This window comes from Camponotus vicinus, unplaced genomic scaffold (genome assembly GCF_025532165.1).
Source record: "Camponotus vicinus isolate PSW18456_S1 unplaced genomic scaffold, iyCamVici1.0 SCAF_9, whole genome shotgun sequence".
NCBI classification, from domain to species: Eukaryota; Metazoa; Arthropoda; class Insecta; order Hymenoptera; family Formicidae; genus Camponotus; species Camponotus vicinus.
This window is the reverse complement of record NW_028141981.1, coordinates 12,847,612-12,872,691: the sequence shown is the minus strand read 5'-3', so window position 1 is coordinate 12,872,691 and position 25,080 is coordinate 12,847,612. Positions and strand designations below refer to the sequence as shown.

Here is a 25,080-nt window from a genome sequence, read left to right as displayed (position 1 = left end):
GCCTTTCCCCCTTCGCGGTGAGCGGTGCAGCGGCTGGCTCATGCTCCCCAGGACCATTTCTATATATAGATGGTCCGAGAGGGTTTCTACACCCTCGAGCACGCACCAACTGCTGATGCGCTGTTCTATCCACTGGGAGCCGAACATAATAACAACGATCGACTTTCTCTGTGGGCGAACGCAGGTGGTCGCTCGGCCTTCATTTAGCACAGCGAGACCGAGCGATACCGCCCATCCAGACGGGAGGGTCCCGTTAGCGTACGGTGCGATAGCGCACCAACCCGATAGCACACAAGGTTCCACATGGGTTTGCAACGGGGCGGGGGTGCAGTCTGTGCGTATACTTTCTCATTGGTGTGCTATCGGGATTGTGCGCGATTTACTTTGTGTGCTATCGGGACGTGGGCTATCGGATCCCGCTCCATCCAGACAGGGTTCGGCCCCTGGCGTCACTCATACGTGCGCCTCATTCCGGGGACTTCGCGTTGAAGTCCCCGGCGATGATGGGCGGATTGGGTTGGAAGTTACGAGCAGCGGCTCCTATTCGCTCTAAACACGTGTTAAACTGGAAATGATCTCACCTGGGGGAGCATAACACCCGATAACGTATATGGGCCCCCACTTAGCCGCAACATAACCATTCCTTCCCTCTTTTACTTCGAGAGAGGGAGAACTGTGCACGGTTCTCCTCACGATCACGACCAAGCCGCAAGTGGACCCAACCCAATTCGGGTCGTTTTAACTGACACTATACAGCTCGGCCGTGATAGCCGTGATGACCAGACTTATACCACGCTCGTCCAGGCTATGTCGAAAAAGATCTTGTGCCCGGACGGCGTGGTTTAAATTCGTCTGGAGGAGCTTCACAGCCATATTTATAGCTGTATGAGAAGCTTCTTCGACTCAGTCTCCATCCTCTCTCTCCTTGGGTGTATCCAAGGAGGGAGGGCTGTCCACAGGCTTATCAGCCTTCCTATCCCTTTCTTGCCTCTGCGACAAGGGAACCTCCTTCATCTCGCTCGTGCTGGCGGGGGAGAGGGGCGTCTTTCCTCTCTCCTTCTTGTCCTCCTTGGGGGACGTTTGTGAGGGAGGGATAGGCTCTCCCCCGTGGACGCCACCTTGACGTGGTGGGGGAGCTTAAGGAGTCTCGATCATCCGGGGCGGTCCGATCAGTCACAGGTTGTCGTTCCGGCTCGGGCGGGTGGGGCTCCGAACTAAGAGCGTCCATTGCACTACCTCACTCTCCTTCCGGCGAGAGCGGGACTAGTCTCGCTCCTCGGCGGCTGGTGGGAAGGGGGGTTGCGCTCCCTCCGGGTACCTTGGCCTGATGCGCATAGGGGTTGGCGGCCCTGACTTCAATCACCCGGCTGCCAGGAGCTGTTAGGGGCTCTTTCTATCCTCCCTCCTGGCCGGAGTGGCGGGCGCTCCCATCGGGGGGTTAGCCCTTGTGGCTGGGGTTTCGGCCTTGTGCCGGGGGTTTCCTTCGGGTGAGATGCGGTCGAATGGGCACATCCCAGTATCTGGGGATGACACTCCGCTGGAAGAGTGTGCATCCTGGCATTGGATGTGTCCGGCGTCCGCAGTTGGCCGGTGGGCGCTAGCCCCATCGGTCGTAGGTTGATGGTCGGTCCTTCCGCGTCCGGGGCAGCATCCTTTAGACGGGTGTTAGCGTCGGCGCGGGAGGAAGCGGCGTCCCACAAGGGGGTAGTGGCCTCCACCGCCTGGCAAACGGCTTGAGTCGTGGACTCAGGATACGCGCCAGGTATAGGGGAGGCGACGGGCCGGAGGTTGCGTGCCCACGGTCACCGGGGTACGCCCCCCTCCGGTCTGGGTCGCGACCGGGCCACCCGGACGTATTCCGGGCTCGGGTCGGCGCGACGGAAATGTCACGGCAGGGTAAAGGAATTTGGGGTTCGCCCCTTTCTCCGATCCCTGTCGTGACCTGCCGCCAGGGCCGCTGGGACATATTCCCAGGTCTGGCGGCGAGAGTTTAGGTATCCGGTGGGTGTCCGTGATTGTTTCCCCTTCCGAAACGGCCCCACCGGGACGGCGTTTGCCTTTGCAGAACGAGAAGAATGGGATGGGGGAAACTGTCCCCCCCCACCCAGGAGCTCACTACAAGTGAGTCGAGGAAGGGGGGAGTCTCTCTATCTCATATTGAGAGGCTCCCCCGGTACGAGAGAAGATGACGGAGGAGGAGAACCCACCCCGTTTTTCAAGTAGGGGTGGGAGCTACATGAGAGCAAGGAGGGGATCGCTAGGTTGGGGGGACCAGGACGCTACGGCCGTGGTCATCCCCCTAGCGACTCCCTCGGAGGGATAAGGGCGGCCCACTCTGCTGATCCCAGCAGAGCCGGCTGCCTGAACCTCGCGCGTTAACAGGTCCCGGAGTTGATGGCCGAATCTTCACCCCCTCGGGGGGCAGAGGGAGCCTCAGCACCGGGATCGCGGGGGACCGGGCCTCGAGCGGGAATACTCGAGACCCGATCCCGCCACCCGCCGGCGGGGGGCGTGAGATGGCGATGTGGCCCCGCTGTCTCACGAGTTAGGGAATGACCTGGGGGACCTTCTATCCCCCAGGGATGGAGTCCCGAAAGTGACCGACGATGTCTTCCGGTCACGACGGGCCAAGCGAGGGAGGACAAAGGGGGTGGCGCCCTAAAGTGTTGCATTAGCTAGTTCCGGGGCGTCACCCCTCCTCCCAATCGCATGGAATGGCCACCCCAGGGGTTTTAGTGGATACCTCCGTTAAATAGGAGAAGTCCCACATAACCCTTACTTCCTCCCCGGGGGAGTGAGGATATCCATAAAGGATTTCCCCTGGGTTAAAAAAAAACGGCGTTTGCCCCCCAGATCCGGAGTGATGCCCGGTGCGGGGGGCGGCTGGTCGCCACGGCGAGTAAGGCGGGGTAGGGGAGCGGCTGCCTCGCCCCAACCGTCCGTGGGACCCCGCGGGTGACGCCACCTGTATCGGTATCCACGTTGTCAGAGGCGTGGAACCTCCGAAAGCCCATGGGAGAATCACAACTCCCATGAGTGAGTAAGGGGCGGGAGTCCCGTGCTGGCGCTGCTACGAGCCGCCAGCCAGAGACATATTCCGACCTCCCGGGGCCCCTCGTCGGGGATGCTGCCGGCCATGATTCGCGGCATTCTCGGCGGGGGTGAGGGTACACCCGATCGGAGGAGCCGATACAGGCCTTCGGCCTCCCTCCCACAACCACCCCGCCGGTAGGCAAGGTGGACCTCGCTTTACAGCATATATCCATTGTGGTTGTGCGCAATTGAACTGTGTGCAAAAGAACTGTGCACAAGAGAACTGTGCGCAAGAGAACACTGCGCAAAAGAACTGTGGGCAAAAGAACTGTGGGTAAAAGATCTGTGGGCAAAAGAACTGTGCGCAATTTAATTGTGGGCAAAAGAACTGTGGGCAAAAGAACTGTGCGCAATTGAACTGTGGGCAAAAGAACTGTGCGCAAATTTACTGCATTTGTCATTCATTTATAAAATAAAGTTAATAAATTGTTAAAAATTTCAATTCTTCTATATACATGCATCTATGTCTTAAATTATGGAGAATTGAGTTTTGTGTCCAAAAGCAACGTGTCCAATTGAACGGTGCGCAAAAGATATGTGTCTAAATGAACGGTGTGCAAATGTAACGTGTCCAATCGAATAGTGCGCAATCTTATGTGTCTAATAGCACGGTGTGCAATTGCAACGTGTCCAATTGTACTGTGCGCTAATGAGCCACTCTCCTGCGCGCGTACTATGGGCACTCAATCGAAGCTGTCGGATCGCCTAATATCCATCACGGATGGTGAGGACGATCATATGTATGCTGAATCGCTTAACGGCGAAGACACCGACATTTACGTCATGGACAGGGAGTACATGCCCGATGAGGGCGAATAGATAAAGAGAGGAAAAGGACGGCGGCCGACGCACGGAAAATTCGTTCGCATCCGGGAGAAAAGAAAGGAGGCGTTCCGGAAGAGAGAGACCGAACAGGAGCTACGAGCCAAGGAGGCCCTCAATCCTGACGCTCCTAAGGGAGCAAAATGGACGAAGACCTTGAAAATGGAAAAAAAGGAGGTAGAGCTGCGATGTGCACCAACCGAGGACATCGCGGCCCAACTGTACGAGCATTCCGCTGTTCTTTTTAAGACAACGGATTGCTCGAACAGGATGAAGGGTAGCCTGGTCAGCAAGATGAAAGAGACCGTGGCCCTCATTCGGGCAGCCACTACGGTGCTGACCAGGCGAACCCGTGAAGAGTCAGGGAATCCCGAGCTCCTAAACCTTCCACCAAGAACTCGATGAGCTTCGTGCGGAAAACAGGGAGCTTCGCAGGGAGGTGAAACTACTGAAGAGCGTCCAGGTTGTTCCGGTCGCTCAATCTACTCCCACCTCTCCTGCACGCCCGACACGACGCGCCGCTGCATTGAAGCGGCGCAGTCTTCGAGTCTGATGAGGATTCTGACACGCAAGCGTGTGCCTCATCGGACCTGGGCGGAAACTCCGACTTCCCTCTCTACTCCATCGGGGGAGAGAGGAGGAAGATAGAAGAAGAAGGAAACTCATACTGGACCAACACCAGCCACTATGGGCCCATCGCTGGGAGGAAAGGCCCGCCCAATAGAGCCTATCTCCCTAGGAATGTCTGATGAGGAACAGACAGAGCTCGCCAGACTTCGGTCCCAACGCGACATCGTTTTGTCCCAGCTGGACCTCATTCTGAAGCAGATGGGCCAGCTGGAGGTCTTTGCCAAAGACAGAAACCTCAAACAACAGCACTCGTCTGTAGAACTCGCTCCGCTCCCACCAAGTGCGTCCCCCATCATTGGGAAGGAGGCCACGGCCTCCAACCCTCCAAGGGCGCAGCAAGGTGGATCGAAAGCAGCCCCTCCTGTGGCCCCCGCCACCAAGATGGCAAGACCACAGAATGGAGGCGATAAAAAGAAGAAGGGGAGGAAGGTCGGAGGGAGTCAAGGCCCCCCCCGCCAGTCTCGCGGCGGCCCGAAATGGGAAGGGAGAAGCTCGCTCATCGTCCGCCCCCTCGTACAAATAGAGGGGGAGGATGACCTCGACAGGGGGCGGGGACCCGGTAAGCCGGCTTCCCCTCCCCCGGCCGAGGAAAGAAGGGGGTGCTGTTGCGGAGAGCAAACGCTCTCCGCAGCAGCACCCCGAGAAGGAAGAAGGAGCCCCCCCGGGGCGTGGCCGAATCTCGATCCCAAAGGGAAAGAGAGCGAGCCCGCCCCTGGAGGGACACCGAAGAAAGAGCCCTAGGGTGCTGCCGAATCCCAACCCCTCTTGGGGAAGGGAGGGAGGCCCACCCTGAGTCTCGGGGGGTCGGGGCTCGAGCGGGAGACTCGAGCCCCGACCCCGCCCCCCCGGAAAACCCGAGGAGGGCGTGGCGTGGAGGTGATGCCCCTCTGCGCCACAACTAGAATAGGTGCCGCCGCGTAAGCAGCGGCGTGGACGGGCCCCGGCTCGGTATGTTATCATGCCGAACGGGGTCCGCCTACAAGGATAGGTCGGATAGGTGGGGGGAGGACGTCCGGACGAATGCCACAGGCGATATCCAGTCCTCCCCCCAAACACCCGAGTAGGCATCCGGAAGGGTTTTAGTGGGTAAACCGGTCCTTCAGACCGGGAGTCCCACATAACCCGCCCTCCCTCCCCGAGGCAGGGCGGGTATCCATAAAGGATTTCCCCTCCGATATCAAAAAAAAGAGAAGCTCGCTCCTCCAAACCCCAAAAGGGTCGACCGGGGCCCAGCAGGGGACAATCTTAGCCCTCTTCTAAGAAGAGTGGCTCCGCCGCTGATAAGAAGGGGAGAAACCCCTCCGTACCGGAGAGGAGAAATGCTCCCGCCACACAGGCCCCCCCATCGCCTACCAAAGAGGCAACGGAGGAATGGTCTCTTGTGGTAGGGAGAAAAGCCGGCAAGAGGTTGGCTAAGAGGGACGATGCCGCTCAAGACATCACTCCCTCCGCAACCAAGTCCAAGGTCGGGGGAAGGGCCACGGTCCCTCCCCGACAACAGCCGGCACAGGCAGCCCCACCCCCTTCAAAAAGAGGGGAAAGAAGGGGCGAAGGAGAGTCCCCAAAACGGCCGCAGTGGTCATAACTTGCCCACCCGGCCAATACCGGGACAATCTCAGGCTGACCACGGATCAGATAGATCCAGCCAGCTTGGGAATAGAAGGAATGACGGCGCGACGAGCCGTCACAGGGGCCCAGATTTTTTTAGATAGGGGACCCCGATAAACAACAGAAAGCGGATGCGCTCGCCAAGCGTATCCGCGAGGTCTTAGTGGACAGAGAGGGGGTGCGTGTCACCCGCCCCTCTGCCACCGTGGAATTGCGCGTCCCTGACTCACACGACGCAATCGAGGAGGACGACGTGCGGAGGGCTATTGTCTCCGCGACTGGATGCGACTCGGAATCGGTCACCATAGGGCCGATTCGCGCGACGGGTCGGGGACTAGGTACAGCCTGGGTGAGGTGCCCAATTGCTGCTGCGAACACTATCGCCGCAGCGGGCAAATTGAAGATCGGGTGGACCAAGGTCCGCGTTGAAGCACTGGAGAAACGGCCCCTCCAGTGCTTCAAGTGTTTGGGTAAGGGCCATGTACGCGCCCAACGCGGTAGCAGCGCCGACAGATCGGCCAACTGCTACCAATGTGAACAGCAAGGCCACATCGTCCGGTACTGCACATCGTCGGCCAGATGTCCGGTGTGTGTGCAGATCTTGGGCGCCCCGCCAATCATCGCGGGATCTAAAGTGTGCAGCGTTCCAAAAAACAGGGGAAAAGGGGGAACACCACTGTGCTCCCCCCGTCTACCCCTGCCCGTCTACCACTGCGGAGGCACCCAGGAGCCGAGGAGGACCGGAACCCTGCGCGGAGGCGGCGATGGATTGTGAGCCCCTCCCGCAGGCAGCCCAGAGTGAGGGAGGGCACGCAGCTCGCGGAACACCCGGTGGAGACGCAGGATCCCTCCACGGGTGATTACATGGAGGTGACGCCGGAGGAGCAAGACCGTCGAGATTAATATGGCGGTCAAACTCCTTCAGGTCAACCTGAACCACGCCTGTCAGGCTCAGCATCTCTTTGTGCAAAGTCTGACAGAGTGTAGTTTCGGGTTGGCCATTGTCGCCGAGCCGTATCGCATCCCCGAAGATAATCCAAATTGGACCCTATCCTATTGGGGATAATCGCGGCTCGGCGGCAATAGTGCGGGCGGACGTCGACTCACCCCCTCTCAAATGTATTATATTGAGAGGGGAGTGGGTTTCGTCGCGGTTCAGTGGGGTTCCATGCGCGTTATTTCGTGTTACGCCCCCCCCCCCCCAGCTGGTCCCTGGAGGACTTCGACTCGCTCCTCGAGCGGGTAGGGGCGATTACCGCCGATACCCTCGGTGTCACCCCCAATTGCCCGCTCATCATAGCCGGCGATTTTAACGCCAAATCTCCGGCATGGGGCGAGTCAAAACCGAACGCCAGAAGTCGAACCCTGGTCGGGTGGGCGAGTCAGCTCGGTCTACACGTTCTTAATGTAGACCGGACCAGCACCTGTTCGCAGTCGCAATGGGAGTCCATCGTCGATATTACGTTGGGCTCCCGGAGAGTCGTGAACACAGGGTGCAGCTGGCGTGTCATAGAGGATCTGAGGGGGGAAATCCTCTCAGATCATCAATATATCGAGGTGATCCTTGGAAATACGCGCCAGCTGTTACATCGCCCACACCGCGCGTGGGGGAAAGAAGCGCTGGGCCCTCACTAAATTAGATAAGGAGAAGCTCGAGGCCGCCTTGGCGGTCTCCTGAAGCTTGCCGGAAGGTGGGGCGGGATATCCACGAGGAAGTGGAGTGGCTTCGGGGTGAGATGCACAAAGTGTGCGATGCCTCAATGCCCCGGGTCACAAAGTCTCGCCCCAAAAGAGCGACGTACTGGTGGACGGAGGAGTTAGCCGAGTTGCGGCGCTCCTCCGTCCGTGCTCGTCGCACCCTCTCGCGAATCCCGCGGCAAGGCCGTGAGGAAGAGAGGGTGAAGGCTCTGGCCACATACCGGGCTGCCAGAAGTGCCCTGAGCAGTGCCATAAGGAAGTCTAGGGCACGTTGTTGGGATGTACTACTAGCATCCCTCAACGCGGATCCTTGGGGCGTCCATATAAAATAGTGACGAAGAAGTACAGACCATGGACGGTCCCTGTGACCGAGACCCTGGATACTCCAGTCCTCAACCAAGTGGTGGACACCCTCTTCCCAAGTGAGGTCGAGGGGTCTACATTGGAATGGGGTCCGTACATTAGCGGACCCCACGACATTCCAGAGGAACTGGAGATATCCGGGGAGGAACTTGCCGTCCGGAGAATTGGTCACGTAAGGCCCCCGAACCAGACGGCATACCGGGTAAGATTTGGGTCCGAGCCCTAGGCTTCCTAGGAGAACGCCTGAGGCACCTGTACAACCAGTGCCTCAGGCAAGGGATGTTTTCCCAACAATGGAAGGAGGCCAAACTAGTCCTCCTTCCAACGGCAGGCAGGGAAGCGGGTACTCCGTCGGTCTATAGGCCGATCTGCTTGCTGGACGAGGTCGGGAAACTTTTCGAGAGGATTCTCGCCGCCCGACTCGTCCAGCATTTGTCCCAGGGACGGAACCTCCACGAGGAACAATATGGCTTCCGTGAGGGAAGATCAACTGTCGACGCAGTTCTGCGCGTCAGATCCCTCATGGAGGCCGAAGTACGGGACGGCGGGGTTGCGTTGGCGGTGTCCCTAGACATCGCCAACGCATTTAATACCCTGCCGTGGGATAGAGTGGGGGATGCCCTTCAATATCACGGGATCCCCCGCTACCTCGTGGGGGTTATAAACGCCTACTTCCGGGACACTGGGGTCTGTCGGACCCGACGGACTTCGGCACCGACGGAGTATCTGCTGCGGTGTTCCGCAAGGCTCCGTGTTGGGCCCCCTGCTATGGAACATCGCCTATGACAGGATTCTCTGCCTGCCGTTGCCCCGGGGCTGCCACGCGATCTGCTACGCAGATACTCTCGTAGTAGCTACCGGGGCGGATTGGAGAAACACCCTGGCCAGGGCCGAGACGGCGGTGGCACGCGTGGTGCGTGGTATTACCGATACGGGTCTTAAGGTGGCGGCGCATAAAACGGAGGCTCTTTTCTTTTATGGAAAATTCTCCGGCCAGCCGCCACCCGCCCATATCGGTATAGGAGGCCTCCATCCTGGTGGGGGACCGGTTAAAATATCTCAGTCTCCTACTGGATGGCAAGTAGAGTTTTGGACTTCACTTCGAAGTCCTTGCCCCTAGGGTGGAGCGAGTCGCGACGGCTTTAGCCAGGCTCCTCCCGAGCCTTTTTGGTCCGGATGGCCGGATCCGCCGCATTTATATGGGCACCGTGAATTCGGTGGCCCTATACGGCTCGCCCGTATGGGCGGCGGATCTCGTGGTCATGCGACACACCAAAGACAGATTCCGGCGTGTCCAGCGTTGCATGACTGCAAGGGTTGTCAGAGCCTACCGCACGGTCTCATGTGGCGGCCACTGTCCTCGCGGGTGGGCCACCCCTCGAGCTGCTCGCCGAAATGTACGCCGAGTGCTATCGGCGCGAGCGGGAGCTCCGGGGTGGTCTGGGAAAGAAGTTGCCCGCGAGGATAAAGAAGGTCATCCGGCTCCACGCCCGACGGTCCCTCGTGGAAAGATGGAATGCCCATCTCTTCGATCCACGTACTATGGGTCGGTGGATCGTCGGGGCCATCCGGCCCTGTCTTGGCGAGTCGCTAGACAGGGCTCACTTTCCGTCTGACGCAGGTGCTCACCGGGCATGGTTGCTTTGGTGAGTACCTGTGTCGGATCAAGAAGGAAAGCACCACGTCGTGCTACTATTGCGGTGCAGCTCGAGATACGGCGCAGCACAACCTGGCGGAATGCCAGGCGTGGGAAATGCTGCGCCGTGAGCTCACCGCCGCCGTCGGTGGAGATCTCTCGCTGCCAGTTTTTGTGTCTAGGATGGTGGGCAGCGAGAGTACATGGAAGGCGGTCGCCTCCTTCTGCGAGCAAGTAATGCTGCAGAAGAAGGCGGCCGAGAGGATTCGCCGCCGCCAGGAGGCGGCGGCGGCTGCTGCGGCAGTCGCCACCAGCAGCAGTGAGAAGAGCGGGGAGGAGCAAGAGGAGGAGGAGGAGGATGCTAGTGGGACGAGCACGAGATCGTCAACCTCCACTTCTCCTCCACTCGCGAGGCTACGGCCTCGGGTCAGACCAAAGGGGGGAACGTCGTCGCCGTCGCCTTCTTCACAAAGAGGAAGGTGACATTAAGGGGGGGAGCGAGAGGTCGGAGGACCACCCTCTAACTAATGCTCCCCCCCACTTATCCCCCTTCAAACACCAAAACGGGATGGCGAGGAGGAGAGGTTCGCCTCTCTCCTCACGGTCGCCGCGGCACGACCACGTAAAGGAAGAGGGGTCACGGCCCCTCTTCGCACGTGTGACATGCCGCATTCGTTGTGAGTGTTCAGCCGGGGGAGGCTTGCTCCCCTAGTAAGCATTACTTACATAGGGGAGGCCCGCCTCCCCCCGACAGGAGTCAGCCCGCACTCGCCGGCAAGGCGGTGGCTGCTCCCTCGGCGTCCTCCCTCGGGTACCCGGTCACTGTGAGCGGGGGCTCTCAGTGGCCAAAGTAGGTACCTAGGGAAGGTGAGCGAACGGTGTGGGCCCGTTCGCCCACAAAGTGGAAGAAGGGAAGGGCAGCATCGCCCTCCCCGGGCAAGGAGACCCGGCGGCATGCGCAAAAACCAAGTCGCCGGGTCTCAAGCGCGGAGGGGACCCACAGTCGGGAGCTCGAAGTATTGCAACAGCGAGTCTCGAGTTCCCGCTTGCCCCTCCAATGCGCGAGGAAGGCCACCTCAGTGGTTTTAGTGGGAACCGTTGGCTATTGCCAACACTTGGGAGGCACAGCCGGGAGTCCCACATAACCCTCGCCTTTCCCCCGAGAATGAGGGTATGCATAAAGCATTTCCCCTGAGTCACCACAAAAAAAGGGATAGGCTGCCTTTTAGCAGCCTCCTTATTTCTCTTCTTCGGGGAGACAGGCCTTGGAGCCTCCTCGATGGTCGGCCTTTCGCCTCAAGTCGCCGCACACTGGACACCGTGTCCATCCCTGGCGCTACAATCCTTGGCGACGTGTCCCGAAGCGCGACATTTGTAACAGCATTTGCTACGATCCGGACCGTCGCCACACTGCGCAACGGTGTGCCCTTTCTGGAAGCATCTAAAGCATTGGAGAGGGCGTCTCTCCAGAGTCTCCACTCGGGCGTTAATCCATCCGATGCGCAGTTTCTTTGCCGCGATCAATTTGTTGCCACCGAGCATCTCACCCACACGGTGCCCAGTCCACGACCAGCGGATTTTACATCTCTGGCCTTGACTGCCTCTGCGGGACATCCTCCTGCTGAGGTTAGCGCTCGTACGATATCCGCGCTCTCCACGGAGTCACCCAAATCGCGGATGTGTACTTCTGCGGTCTGCATGGGTCGCGTAATTTTGATTCCCTCTTTGTCCTTAAGGACATCTCGTAGACACGCCGCAAGCGCGTCTGCTTTCTGGGCGTTATCGGGGCCCCCTATCTCAAAGATTTGGGCCCCGGTCATCGCTCTCCTGGCGTTTATCCTGCCAATGTCCAGGCTGGCAAGGTTGATTTTATCAACCGCCAGCCTGAGCGTTTCCTTGTAACCGCCGAGCGGGCACGTGATGACTGCCGCGGCGGTTCTGGGAACTCTTCTCCTTCTCCTTGCTCCCTTCTTCGAGAAGGGAGCAGGAGGTTGGGCCAGAGGTGCCAGATCCGGGACGCAAACAACATGCAACACATAGTGAAGGGTGTAACAGACATGTGAGCGTAAGCGTATGTGTGAGCTCGGCGCTTCGGCTAGCTTCGGATAGTAGAAGAGGACAGAATACAGTTTTCTGTCTCCTTCCTATCAAACTGACAACGAAGGCGACAGCGACGGGCGACGCTGCTTACTTCTCGATTTCTCGATATAACCCATAGTGTTGAATGTTTGTCTCTTACAGCTTTTTATATTATATATTTTTTCATACAAAAAATCAAACCATATAATATTTGTAAACGAACACACACACATATATGTACAGGGTGATTCAAAACAACCTGATGTTTTTGAAATATGATATTCTTGAACGAATTCTAAGACTATTTTTCCTCTTGAACAATTTTGTCCAAAGTTTAATTTTTGAGTTATAATAGAAAATAGTTGGCTACTCACGAGTCCGATACAACGGGCAGGCAGGGACGGCGCAACGCGTCACGAGACAAATGCTAATAATAATAACAAACATAACATCATAAACATAACATAACATAACATAACATTTTCAAACGCAAAATAATAAATAAAGAATAAAATAATTGAGAGAAAGATAGAGAAAGAGAGAAATGGGGACTTCTAATCGCTACCGAGGCCTTTTCCTTCTCATTCGCCTCCTTCCCGACATCAGGGATCTCCACCAGGAGATCCCCAGTGTCGCCTCTCCCTATCCACACCTCCCCGAGGCCCAGAGCTCGGACCACGAGCCCAGGCCTCCGGAGCTCCGGGGAGCTCCTCTTCTTTTCTCTCTTCACAATGTCCGAGTAACCGGGAAGGGCCGCGCTAGACCCCCTGACCGTAGTCCCAGCAGCACCGTCCCGGTCACTCCGACTTTCAGGATGGCCCGCGTTAATTATAGCTGGGCGAGCCCCCCTCTCCTTCTTTGCTGGGGAGGAGCCTAACTCCTTCTTTGCCTCCACCTTCACTCTTCCTCCTTCCGTCTGCGACCCCTGGTCCCTCGCCTTGTATGGCTCGGGCCGCATCCCACTGGTGGGGTCGCAGGACCCAAGTTCCGGGTCCCTTCCCCTTCTCCTCCTCTCTTACCTCCAACTCCTTCAGAGGAGATGTTCCTCTATCTACCCTGTCCGGGCGGGTACCTACTCTTTTGTGCGACATGCACGGGGAGGCAACGTACACCCTGTACAGATACTCCTCCGTGCATCCGGTATCCGTGCTTGCGTCTTCCTGTCCTTCGTCTGCATCCCTCGGTCCTCTGTATCGGGGCCAGCGGATGCGTCCACTCGTGGCGGGGGGAGGGTACCCTGGGCCAGGCCCCGTCCCCACATTCACCGCTTCCTGTACCTCGATGTATAGGGAGGCTTTCACTCGGCTTGTAGTGCGTCAATTACTACCGGAGCCCTGCTCGCAAGCTCCACTATCCGGGTAGCCATTTCCTTGAACTCCCGGTGCGTCTCATATGGGATGATCAATTCATCATTTTCCTCAAGCGGACCACCATCCACGTGGGAGATGTATTCCGCATTCTCCTTCGTACCACCGCTCAACTCGGCCATGATTCTTCGCAGCTCCGCGAGGAGCCTCCTAACAACCTTTGGGATGGTCGTCCTTTCCCCCTCAGCGCCCACCCGAAACGCCGAGGGTAGCCGGTCGTCCGATGACGACGGGGAGGGGCCGGGACAACACATCCCACACCCGTCGGGCCCTGGGAGTCCGAGTCTTCCTGGGCCGGTAATGATCGGCGTTTTTCATTTTTGCCCATCATTATTTCCAAATCGTTGGTTTGATTTCGGGTTTTCCTTCCCCTAGGACGGTTGCCAACCAAGGCTCTCGAGCCCGCCCTGCCCGGCGATATCGGACATCGACCGTGCACATATTCGAATGTGCAAGCCTACACCATCGGGACGGTAGGCCCCGCCGCAAGCAGCAGGGTCGTCCCTCACGGGCATGGTGGACCGGGCGATTGAAGTCAGGGCCGCCTACCCCTATCGGTGATGGGCCATCCGCCCAAGGGCACCGAAACCCTCTTCCCACTTCCCACCGCGGAGGCACGAGGCGAGCCTCAGCCCCGCAAGGCAAGAAGTGAGGGAGTGCAATGGACGCTCTTAGCTCGGGCCCGCCCGCCCGAGCCGCCAAGGATGGACCATGTCCACCCAAGACGACCGGGACCCTTAAGCCCTTCCACCACGACAAGGTGGCGTCCACGGAAGACAGCCATCCGTGTATCAGATGACCCAGCTTGGCCGGCTGATTCGTTCTGGTTTACTCCAATCTTTCCTAGAAGATATCTTGGTTTTGAAGAACTTAAAGACCTGGGATTTCCTAGGTATTCTATCCTGCAGTAGAGAGAATGGGTGTTCATGGAGCAACGATAGTCTGGTATGACCAAGATGCTGTCCTTTCCACTCACCCTGACACTTTAATATGTAGGCAGAAAGTTTGGCTGTGCTGATAATAAAGCGATCCAGGGGTGGAAGACAGAGTGCAATCTCAAGCGCCTCCGTAGGAGTGGTTCTCATGACCCCCATCGCCGCCCTAAGGTAACAACCCTGAAGGTTTTTGAGTAGGTTCCTGGCCCCTACTTTCTCCACCCTGGGCCACCAGATCACCGCAGCATATGTGAGACGGGGCAGTAGAATGGCTTTGTAAATCCAGAGGGCAATTCTAGGTTTAATGCCCCACGTCTTACCTACAGCCCTTCTACATGCCCACATGGAAGTGTAGAATTTTTTGCGTTTGATTTCAAGATGAAATTTCCAGCTAAATTTGGGGTCAAGATGAACCCCCAAGTATTTTAACGTAGAAGTATATGGTAGTTCTTTGCGCCAGAGCCTCAGAGGCCCTATTAATTTCGGACTTGTATTTTCTGGTGAAAATCATAGCTCAGTTTTAGACGGATTGACCTTTGACTTGACACCAGTTTTGAATAATCTTAAGTGCTTTATCCATAAGCTCCTTAAGGGTTGAGAGAAAGCTACCCCTCACAATTGCAGTACGTCATCCGCGTAACCACAGACAAGGAGGCCCGCTTCTTGTAATTTAACCAAGAGTTCGTCCACCACAAGGCACCACAGGAGCGGAGAAAAAACGCCGCCCTGCGGGCATCTTCTGGCCGGAAGACTACTCAAGGTTTTATCTCCGTAATTAACAGTCAAAGTTCTGTTCGATAGCATGCTTTGTGTCCAATCGATCAGAGTTTCAGAGATGTCATGCCTCTTTGATCGCTGTATATGAGGTGGTATCAAATGCCCCCTCGATATCCAGAAAGTCCTAGGGCGTACCCTCCTGTCGCCAGCTGTGTCTCAATCTTGCTCACAAGGTGATGAAGGGCAGTATCCATGGATCTGCCCGCCCTATAGGCGTACTGAGAAAAGGCCAGCGGTCGAGTAGTGAGGGGATGTGACCTAATGTGGCTGTCAATCAGTCTCTCCAATGTCTTCAGAACAAAGGAGGTAAGTCTGATGGGTCTGAAGTCTTTGGCCAAGATGTGACCATTCCTGCCTGGTTCAGGTATAAAAGTGACTCTAATGCCACTCCAAACAAGGGGCACGTGTCTAACTAGGGATCCTATCAATAGGCCCAGTCCTTCTTGTAGACAGGCGGGATAGATTCCGTCTGGTCCAGGTGAATTATAGGGTTTGAAGGTTTTGACGGCCCATTCAACACCCTTGGGATGAATTATCTTCGCCGCTAATGACTAATCACTGGGTTTGAAGACACCCCTGGGTTCTAGCGCGAGCGGTAGAATTATTGTCGACAGTTCGAAAACCCGGGAAGTGAGTCTCCATGAGGTGCTCAATGGATTCAGTAAGGTTGACTATACAGGGTGTCATGGAGATTTTAGCCCATACGAAGTAAGGAGGTAGATTGGCTCAAATTAAGAAGGAAGGACTTGTACTGCTTTGTGATATTCGCAATAATTAACGAAAAATTAAATAAAGAATATCGGCCAATATGCGTGAGTAGAAGCGCGCGGCGACGAGAGTCGTCCCACTGTAATCCTATACTAGGCGCGCGGCGAAGCGATGGGCGGATCGCTCTCCGAGACATGATGGTGGCGTGCGATATATCGCAATACTGCGCCGAAAAATGACCCGTCCTTTTAGTGGCGAGAAAATGATGCGCTATCATTTCCATACCACCTTGCGGTAGATAGCATGGTGCGCTTTTTTTATAGAGGTTTCCCCCATAGGCCTATTCCACTCTCAATTTAAATATTTGTGAAAATTGTTCAAAATTTTACTGTACGCTGAATGTATCGTAAATGTAAAAAATTGATGATGACAGTACCTTCACAAAAATTGATCCGTGGTTGAAAATCCCTCGATAAAATGTATTGCACACGTTTGTAATGATACGGACGTAATCCATTACACGTAAAGCGTGATGTAGTGCGTATCGCGAAAAATCAAATTTGTGTGCCACATGACGCACGCTAGTTCCAGGATTTTCATAAAATGCTTCCAGAATCCTTTCTTCATTTCGTACACGAAGACGCACTGCTGGACCGATTATCCCGATATTATGCACGATACCCAGTTTCACATAATTATTGCACAACTCGTAAAACTGTACGTTCACTTGGCTCTCGTGCACGCCCGGAAAATCATTCCACGTAAATTACGGCCGCGCGATAAGTATTTTCTAATATCGGGATAATCGGTCCAGCAGTGCGTCTTCGTGTACGAAATGAAGAAAGGATTCTGGAAGCATTTTATGAAAATCCTGGAACTAGCGTGCGTCATGTGGCACACAAATTTGATTTTTCGCGATACGCAGTACATCACGCTTTACGTGTAATAGATTACATCCGTATCATTACCAACGTGTGCAACACATTTTATCGAGGGATTTTCAACCACGGATCAATTTTTGTGAAGGTACTGTCATCATCAATTTTTTACATTTACGATACATTCAGCGTACAGTAAAATTTTGAACAATTTTCACAAATATTTAAATTGAGAGTGGAATAGGCCTATGGGGGAAACCATTATAAAAAAGCGCACCATGCTATCTACCGCAAGGTGGTGTGGAAATGATAGCGCATCATTTTCTCGCCACTAAAAGGACGGGTCATTTTTCGGCGCGGTATTGCGATATATCGCACGCCACCATCATGTCTCGGAGAGCGATCCGCCCATCGCTTCGCCGCGCGTCTAGTATAGGATTACAGTGGGACGACTCTCGTCGCCGCGCGCTTCTACTCACGCAGATTGGCCGATATTCTTTATTTAATTTTTCGTTAATTATTGCGAATATCACAAAGCAGTACAAGTCCTTCCTTCTTAATTTGAGCCAATCTACCTCCTTACTTCGTATGGGCTAAAATCTCCATGACACCCTGTATAGCCCATGGGTCGTTTAAGGCATCCCAACTGGGTGTGATTGTCGGAACTGAGTATTCTGTTCAGTCTGGAGGCTTCTGAAGCACTCTCGACGCTTTCGTAGAACTCTCTCTAACTACTACGTTTACTCCTGACTATTTCCTTGCTATACCTGCGTTGGGCGTTCCTAAAAGCTTCCCAGTGCAAAGGCAGGCAAGAGTTTCTAGCCTTGTTAAAGAGTCTCCTGGTCTCGGATCTGAGCTTTGATAACTCTTTATTCCACCAGGGGACTTTAGTCTGAGACCGTATATGTTTCAGGGGGCAATTCGCCTCAAATGCATCCGAAATAGCGTTACTTAAACAAGCCGCGTCTGTTTCCAGGTTATCCCTGGTATGGAATCTGTTCGGAACGGTAGTTAGTCTGTTTCTCAGATCTAACCTAAAGCCGTCCCAATTCGTTTTTCTATGATTCCGCCTTCACGAATTCGTGGGTTGTTGGCGGAGGGTGAGACGTATCTGCCTGTGGTCAGATCCTGAAGGTTCATCTAAGACCCTCCAGTCTCCTATCAGTTCAGACACGCCTTTAGTATAAATAGTAATATCAATTACCTCTTGTCTTCTGGCATCCATAAAGGTGGGCTCCGTACCTCTGTTTAGGATGATGAGTCCCTTGTCCAAGATGAAGTCGTGTAAGCTCTCCCCTCTCGGGTTGATGTTTGAGCTCCTCCAACCGACGTAGTGAGAGTTAGCGTCACAGCCCAGGAGGAGTTTGAGTCCCGCCTCCTCAGCATGGGCAACCAGGTTTTTAACATTGTCCTGGGGTGAAGGATCGCAGGAATCGTAGGGCATATATGCTGACCCTATGAGTAAATCCATTGTCTTCCCCTTCTCCAGGTTGATGCTCGTCTGGACGACAGTTAGGTCTTCGCTGCTAAGCTGAGGCAGAAAAGTGATATTAAAGGTCTTTTGCTGCAATGCATGTCCTTAGTTTGCGGTTCGACAGGCTCTGAAAATAGTTCCACAGCCGCCCAAACCTTTGATGGCATTATTCAGGAGCCAAAGCTTCTGGATAATGGCAAGGTGTGTGTGCATCGCAGCTGTGCTCCTGGCAAGGATAGCCGAGTCGCCTTTACTGTGATGCAAGTTAATTTGGGTGATGGGTACCGTGGAGACCGTCATATTTAGGCAGTCCCCACTGGTGTCCCCTCCACGGATTCAGGCTTCCTGCTGCACTCCCTTTCGAGCAGCCTAACGGATGCCCGTCCGAGACTGCAGCTGGGCTTGAAATTGCAGGACTTCAGGGCGTCCAGAGATTGATCCCCAATCAGGCAGGCGAAGTGGGTGCTCGTGGCATCCCTACTCACGTTCCCCCTGGTGACGATCCAATCTCCGGTCGCCAGTCCTGCGTTTTGTCTGCCGAGGAGCCTCAAGGCTTCCTCGGCAGACAAGTCTGGCTTCTCCACGTGTACCACCATTCAATGGCGCCTAGGCAGCTCATCGACCGGCACTACACGTAGGGAGTTTCCCCCACCTTCAGATCGGAGGATGGGCATTTTAGCCAGTCCCCCGACTGCTCGTCGTCGCACACAAAAACAAAGGCTCCGTCTCTCTCCCAGGAGCCGGAGAATGTGGGGGCTTTTGTACCCTCGGGTAACTTGAGGATACGCCCTCTGATTTTCCTGATCAATCCACAATCCGCGGCTCCTAGCTTCTTGTCAGGGAAGCCCTCCAAAATGAGGGCTAGTCTGACAAGCCCTTTGGTCGCTTGGGCATATGATCCTTGATCATTGATCTTGGGTCGTTTGCGAGTATTGATGGGGCTAGGGGTCAGTGTTCGCAAGCGGGTCAGGTTTTTCAACAGTAGGGGCGGCTAACCAGCGATGTACCACATGTGGAAGATTTGGCGGGCTCGAGGAGAATTACTTGGCATATAGACATATAGTTGAGTGAGACACAGTTTATTAAAAGTTATGTGATATTTAATAAATAGTCGTGAGTTATTCGTATAGTGTATGATAGAAATGTGTACTATTGATTACCCGAAACAATTTTCTAAGAGAAAATTTGTTCGGGCGACCAGTGGCACACCTTTTTGTCTATATTAGATACTTCATTGAGGCCTCATTTGCCGCGCATGCGCGAAAAACCTGACCCGCCTGCCAACACTGCTAGGGATGTTATTCCCCGGCCGGGCGCGTTTAAGCGCCAGTCGGGGCTCCACCGTTACTGGGCCCAGGACTAGAGCTTCAGCTTCAGCGGGAGGGATTTGAACTTTGGTAGCCCCTCCCTCCCTCTGAAGCTGTTTCTTGTAACGCCTCCTTGCTGCTCCGCTGTATCTGACTCGGGTTTTAGGTGCCCCCAAGTTGCATTCCTCCGGTCGTTCGCTCCCTAAGGAAGCCACGCCCTGGAGGACTTTGTCCATATGGTGACTTTGTTCAATGGTGTCTTTTGTCGTTTTATTTGGTAATTTTGTCAAGTCCATTTTCGTCCCACGAGAACCGCGGATGCGCGATATCACCCAACCAGAGCCACGAATGGCTGGGGCTTGGCTAAATACCCCGGAGGTCGCCCGGTATCCGGGGGAACCATTCGAGACGCAGCACCCCCTGCGCCACGCAGCCGTCGGCACGGTTTCATTAACACCTTAACTTGGAGGTTCCCTCTTCGTTGGTCGCACCCGGCTCCACCCCTTAATGGGTGGGCTCGGATGCGACCGTAAGCCCCTCCACCACGCCAAGGTGGAGACCCATTCGGGAGGGACCTTTTTTTAATCATATCGTTTTTTAGTAAACACGGTAAGGAACAATTTATTACATCGTTTCCTATTCGAAAATATATAAAATGGTTTTTTCCAGGTCCATTCTTAAGGGGGATACTGTGACGGCAAAAAAAATCAATTTTTTTTTTACATTGTCTTAAAGTATAACATGTGGAGTCTCCTAAAATATGCTGAAATTCGTAAAAACATTCGTAATAACAGAAGTACAGCCATTTTTGTTGCGCGCCTTAGGGGGCTCCAGGCAGGTATAAACTCGTCGCTCGGGCAGCTGCGTCGTCCTTCAGTTTGGGTTAGTCTTTCAAACGAGTATATGCCTGTCGACCGTTAGTCTCTTATATTAAGTTGTCCCGAAAACATTGTGGTTTAGTAAAAACTGTTATTGTTATTGTTGAATATTTCAGTTTAAAATTTCAAGCGTAAGGATCAGTTCTTCGTCGCATGTTTATACGTGAACATCGTTGTGTTTCGAAGTTTTCGTGTACAGCTGTGTACTGCTCCAACTAATTTTATGGATCGAAAAGGAAAAAAACGTACTTTGCGTCCAAGAAATCCTGATGGGAGGAAGAAGCATCGACCGCCAAATCGATTTGAAATTGAAAGTCAAGTACGTCGGCGAAATGTTAGTACGTCGGCGAAAAAATTGAATAACCGCGGTGACATTGAATACACTGTAAATGCGATGATTGGATACGGAATTTTAAATTTTTTGATGGTTTTTAATACTCTTGCAAGTTACGTAAAGTGTAAATCTTGTAATGGAGACATTGTATTTGAAAAATCAAGCTGCCAAGGTCTCGGATTCAAATTAGTAGTGAAATGTGACTCGTGCGATGATAAATATATAAATTCCTGTCCTTTGGTTAACAATGCATACGAAGTTCATTGCAGATTTATTTTTGCAATGCGATTAATTGGAATTGGACTTACTGGTGCCGAAAAATTTTGTGCATTCATGGATTTACCTCGTCCCATTTTTCAGTCTTTTTACGACAAAATAGTGTCATATATATCGGATGCTACAAACGCTGTTGCCAAAGTTTCAATGGAAAGAAGTGGTAAAGAAGAAAAAAGATTAACTGAAGAGGCTACGGGACGTGAAAATACAGGACTGACGGTTTCAGGGGATGGATCTTGGATGAAAAGGGATTTTTCATCTCTCTTCGGTATCGCGACATTGATCGGTTATCGTACAAATAAAGTTTTGGACATTGTAGTAAAATCATCTTTCTGCCTGGCTTGTCGCAAACATGCAGAAGAAAAGGGGACAGAAAATTACAATACATGGTTGGAAGAGCACGCAGAAAATTGCACAGTGAATCACGAGGGCAGCGCGGGTAAGATGGAGGTTGATGGAATCCGCGAGATGTTTCTTAGATCTGAAAATTTACACGACGCGCAGTACACAAGTTCTATTGGTGATGGCGATACGAAAACGTACAAGGCTGTCGTCGATTCAAAGCCATACGGAGATCAAGAAATAATTAAAAAAGAGTGCGTCAATCATGTCAAAAAACGCATGGAAAGTCGATTGCGCAATTTAAAAAAAAGCAACAAAGGGCTTGGTGGCAAAGGCAAGCTCACAGACAAAGTAATCGATGAATTGTGTAATTATTACGGTAAAGCTATTTGTAAAAATACGGACTCTGTAGACGACATGCGGAAAGTTATTTGGGCTACTTTTAAACATAAAAGTTCATCCGACAGCACACCGAATCACGGCGACTGTCCAGAAGGAGAAAATTCGTGGTGCACTTGGCAACGCGCGAAAGCTACAAATCAGTTAAAAGTTATCATCATAAAAAACCGTTACCCGAAGATGTCATTAAGGCAATTATTCCGGTATATGAAGATTTAAGCAGAACTGATTTGTTAGAGCGCTGTTTGGGCGGTTACACGCAAAATAATAACGAGAGCTTCAACGCTCTCGTATGGAAATTTGCTCCAAAAACAACATCTAGCCGTGTTGAAGTTGTTAAAACAGCTGCATACTTAGCTGTATGCATATTTAACGATGGCATTGAGTCTTTGTTAAACATTTTAACTATTTTAAATATTAAAATCGGACCGGTATTGGCTGAATACTGCCAAACGCAAGACGCCAGCCGTATTGCTGCAGCGGACAGACACATACATGACACGATGTTTGACGAAGATTCATCTGTTAATAGTAGGAGAATATCAGCCAGCACTTCCCGAGATGCAAAAAATGATGCACACTATGGTTCTGGATTGGATGAATTATGGTATATTTGAAAAAAACATATTTATTAACAAAATAACCGTACTTGAAACTTCAAACGCGTTTTTCTCGAAATGACATTTTCACAACTGGCCCTGCACTTTTCTCAGCCAATTTAAATCCAAATGACTTGAAATTTTAACACAATATTTTTAAATATAATATCTTCAGTTAAGCGTACGGATTTTTTTTTACGATTAAAATTTCTCCAAAAAATGCCATAAAAACGGTATTTTTTTTGGATGATTTCCGAACTTTTTTTTTTGAACGTGCGTCATTTTGCGAATAATTAAGGGCAGGTTCTCATCCCGGCACCCAAAAAAAAGGTCATTTTCTCGAATTTTTTCTCACAGAAGGAAATGAATAAAAGAGTCAAACTTTTTGTCACTTATTTATTTACTTTTAGGGTACAAAAAAAAATTTTTTTTATTACAACATAATGTCACAAAAATTTCTGACGAGCCCGGTTTTGTGACCGTCTCAAAAAAAAGTAGTCGCACTATGATCACTCTAGCACCTGTAAAAATTATCAGAAATGAAAAATCAAAGAATTTTTAGAAAATATATGAGTGTAGTTGGATCCTGAACTAGAATCTTTAACTTAAGTTGAAAATTAAATTAATGGCAAACATTTACATTTATGTTACCAATTTTTCACTTTTTTTCCGCTCTTTAAAGTTCTGTCAAAAAAAAAAAAACATATCATCTTGATTCTAGTTCAGGATCCAATAAATCAAATCTACTTTAAAATAAAAAAAAAATGAAGTCGATCCATTAAGTAGTTTTTGAATAATCTTGATCATAAGCTAAGAAAACACGATTTTACAGCAGACGCGTTTAAAGATTTGATTAAAAGTTTTTTGGGGTTAATATAAAAAAAATATACCTTGCGGCTAATCAGCGAATCCGGGGTAATACACTAGCCCTTCCTCTACTTCATACTGCTCCTGCAGTTTTATTTGGTCATCTTTTTTGGATAGTGCAGCTGCTTTTGCTGCATCCATCAAACTGTTCTCAGCCGCAGTAACACGCTTTGCATCTGCGAACCGGGCAAAATTGTTGGCTTCAAGTCCAACGGCGATTCCCAACACATCCATAATTTTGAGAAGGGTAATGTGCCCTTCATTGAAGAGGCTGACCGCTATGTACGTGGCAATTTCGACAGTTTTAGCGCCGCAGTGAAGGTGTTTTGGAGCAAGCTTCCACACGCAGGCATTCACAGATTCATTAGAATTTTGGGTATTACCTCCAGTACATCGTCCCATTAAGTCGTCAGATGATAAAGCTTCAAAAACGGGCTTTATAGCTTTTTGAACTTCGTCTGTAAGAGGGTGCTTGTGTTTAAATGACTCAAGATTGCCGTAGGCTTCAGCTACGCGCCATTTACACCAACTCTCTTTGCCAGCCGGACAGTGCATGTGCTGCGGTTTTTCATCAGTCGAAATGTTGTGATAAAACACAGCCCACACGGCATTTTTCATTTTTTCAACTGAATCTGGATTTCTTCTAACGGCCAAACCGTAGTACATCGTCAAATCTGAAATTTTCTTGTCTGTCAGCTTGCCTGCGCCCTTACCTCCGAGGCCCTTAGTTTGTTTCTTCACAGCTCGAAGTCGAGTATCCATACGTTTTTGAACGTGTCCAACACATTCTTTTTTTTTCACAATAAGGTCTTTGTATGGATTCATATCTAGAATCGCTTTGAAAGTTTTTGTATCACCGTCACCAATGTAGTGTTCATATTTAATACCAAGCAATTCGACCGAACGGGAGAACATTTCCTTCACCGCGTCAACTTCCATTTTACCGGCACTTCCTTGGTGGTTCGCACTGCATGATTCGGCGTGACTCTCTTTCCACAAACTGTACTCGATTGTTCCTGCTTTACCTTTCCAATTGGCGCAACTTTGACAATACGCCGATTTCACAATTACATCGAGAACTTTATTTGTGTTTTTTCCGATGAGTGTAGCGATACCGAACAATGAAGAGAATCCTCTTTTTTTCCATGAACCGTCGCCTGAAACAGTTACATGTAGAGACTCTTTCCCAGCTGCAACATTGCCTTCGATTTCTTCTTTCACTGCTTTACTTTGAAAGTGTTTGAAAACAGCTGAAGACGCAGCGTGTAAATTGTCGATAAAGGTGTAGTAAATATTATTACTAAATGACGCTGTAATGTCTAATATTGAGCAAAACATTTTGAGGTTTTGCAATCCCCCGCCCAACAGACGTATAGCAAACATTAATCGTCTATTTATTTCGCTGGATTGATTTATTTTTGGGCTGGAATCGCATAAACGCGACGAGCAAGAACATTGGGCCACTAGCTTGAAGGAAACGCCTGCCCCGTTGGTTTTCGAAAACTTTATATCTCCATTACAACTTTTACACTTCACAAACTCGCTGACAGCAGAAAAAACGTGTAAAAAATGCAAAATGACGTAATTTGCCGTCATGTCCATAGCCACTTCGTCGTACTCAGCGTTCTTTAATTTTTTTGACGATGTACTCACATAATCCGTTTCACACTCAACACTATATCTATTTCCATGGAAGCTTCTTTTTTTACTTCTTGTTATATTACTCCCGACTTCACTACTGCTCTTTTTTACCAATCTCGGCATGTTTTCAAGCAAAAAATCAGCACACAACTACTGTAACATGCAGCACGTGGTCAACTGACGCTATACGCTATAGCCGTAGGTATTGGTATACATAGAGTCATATCTTCTTCCATTTCGCAATCACGGCATATATAACGACATCTGGTGGTACTTTCGGTACCTCTGCTTACCATAGTATGAATATATAGGCGCGCATTTCAAAAATATTTATGTAAGATACGCTTCGCTTCAACTACCGTTCGATTT

At 51.9% G+C, this 25,080-nt stretch overlaps 2 protein-coding genes and 2 pseudogenes across 2 annotated transcripts; 2 read left to right on the top strand and 2 right to left on the bottom strand.

The window, feature by feature from the left end:
- Window positions 1–4,656: 4,656 nt before the first annotated feature.
- LOC145976630 (uncharacterized) lies at window positions 4,657–10,333 on the top strand. Its single transcript, XM_083107859.1, has 7 exons — window positions 4,657–4,974; window positions 6,278–6,924; window positions 7,359–7,646; window positions 8,143–8,416; window positions 8,479–8,813; window positions 9,004–9,295; window positions 9,836–10,333. The coding sequence occupies exons 1-7, from the start codon at window positions 4,657–4,659 to the stop codon at window positions 10,331–10,333; spliced, it is 2,652 nt and encodes an 883-aa protein (XP_082963985.1).
- An 8,037-nt stretch (window positions 10,334–18,370) lies between these two features.
- On the bottom strand, window positions 18,371–19,671 carry LOC145976629 (uncharacterized; annotated as a pseudogene).
- An 805-nt stretch (window positions 19,672–20,476) lies between these two features.
- Window positions 20,477–22,221, top strand: LOC145976628 (uncharacterized; annotated as a pseudogene).
- An 879-nt stretch (window positions 22,222–23,100) lies between these two features.
- On the bottom strand, window positions 23,101–24,834 carry LOC145976627 (uncharacterized). Its single transcript, XM_083107857.1, has one exon. It carries the CDS (start codon window positions 24,832–24,834, stop codon window positions 23,101–23,103), a length of 1,734 nt encoding a protein of 577 aa, XP_082963983.1.
- Between the last annotated feature and the right edge of the window lie 246 nt (window positions 24,835–25,080).

Excerpts from the sequence above, each read along its gene's own strand:
- LOC145976630 (XM_083107859.1), top strand. The coding sequence starts at position 4,657 with ATGTCTGATGAGGAACAGACAGAGCTCGCCAGACTTCGGTCCCAACGC. Across the intron at positions 8,417-8,478 it reads CGAACCAGACGGCATACCGG|TGCCTCAGGCAAGGGATGTT; the intron begins GTAAGATTTGGG and ends CTGTACAACCAG. Across the intron at positions 8,814-9,003 it reads AACGCATTTAATACCCTGCC|GATTCTCTGCCTGCCGTTGC; the intron begins GTGGGATAGAGT and ends CGCCTATGACAG.
- LOC145976627 (XM_083107857.1), bottom strand. The coding sequence starts at position 24,834 with ATGCCGAGATTGGTAAAAAAGAGCAGTAGTGAAGTCGGGAGTAATATA.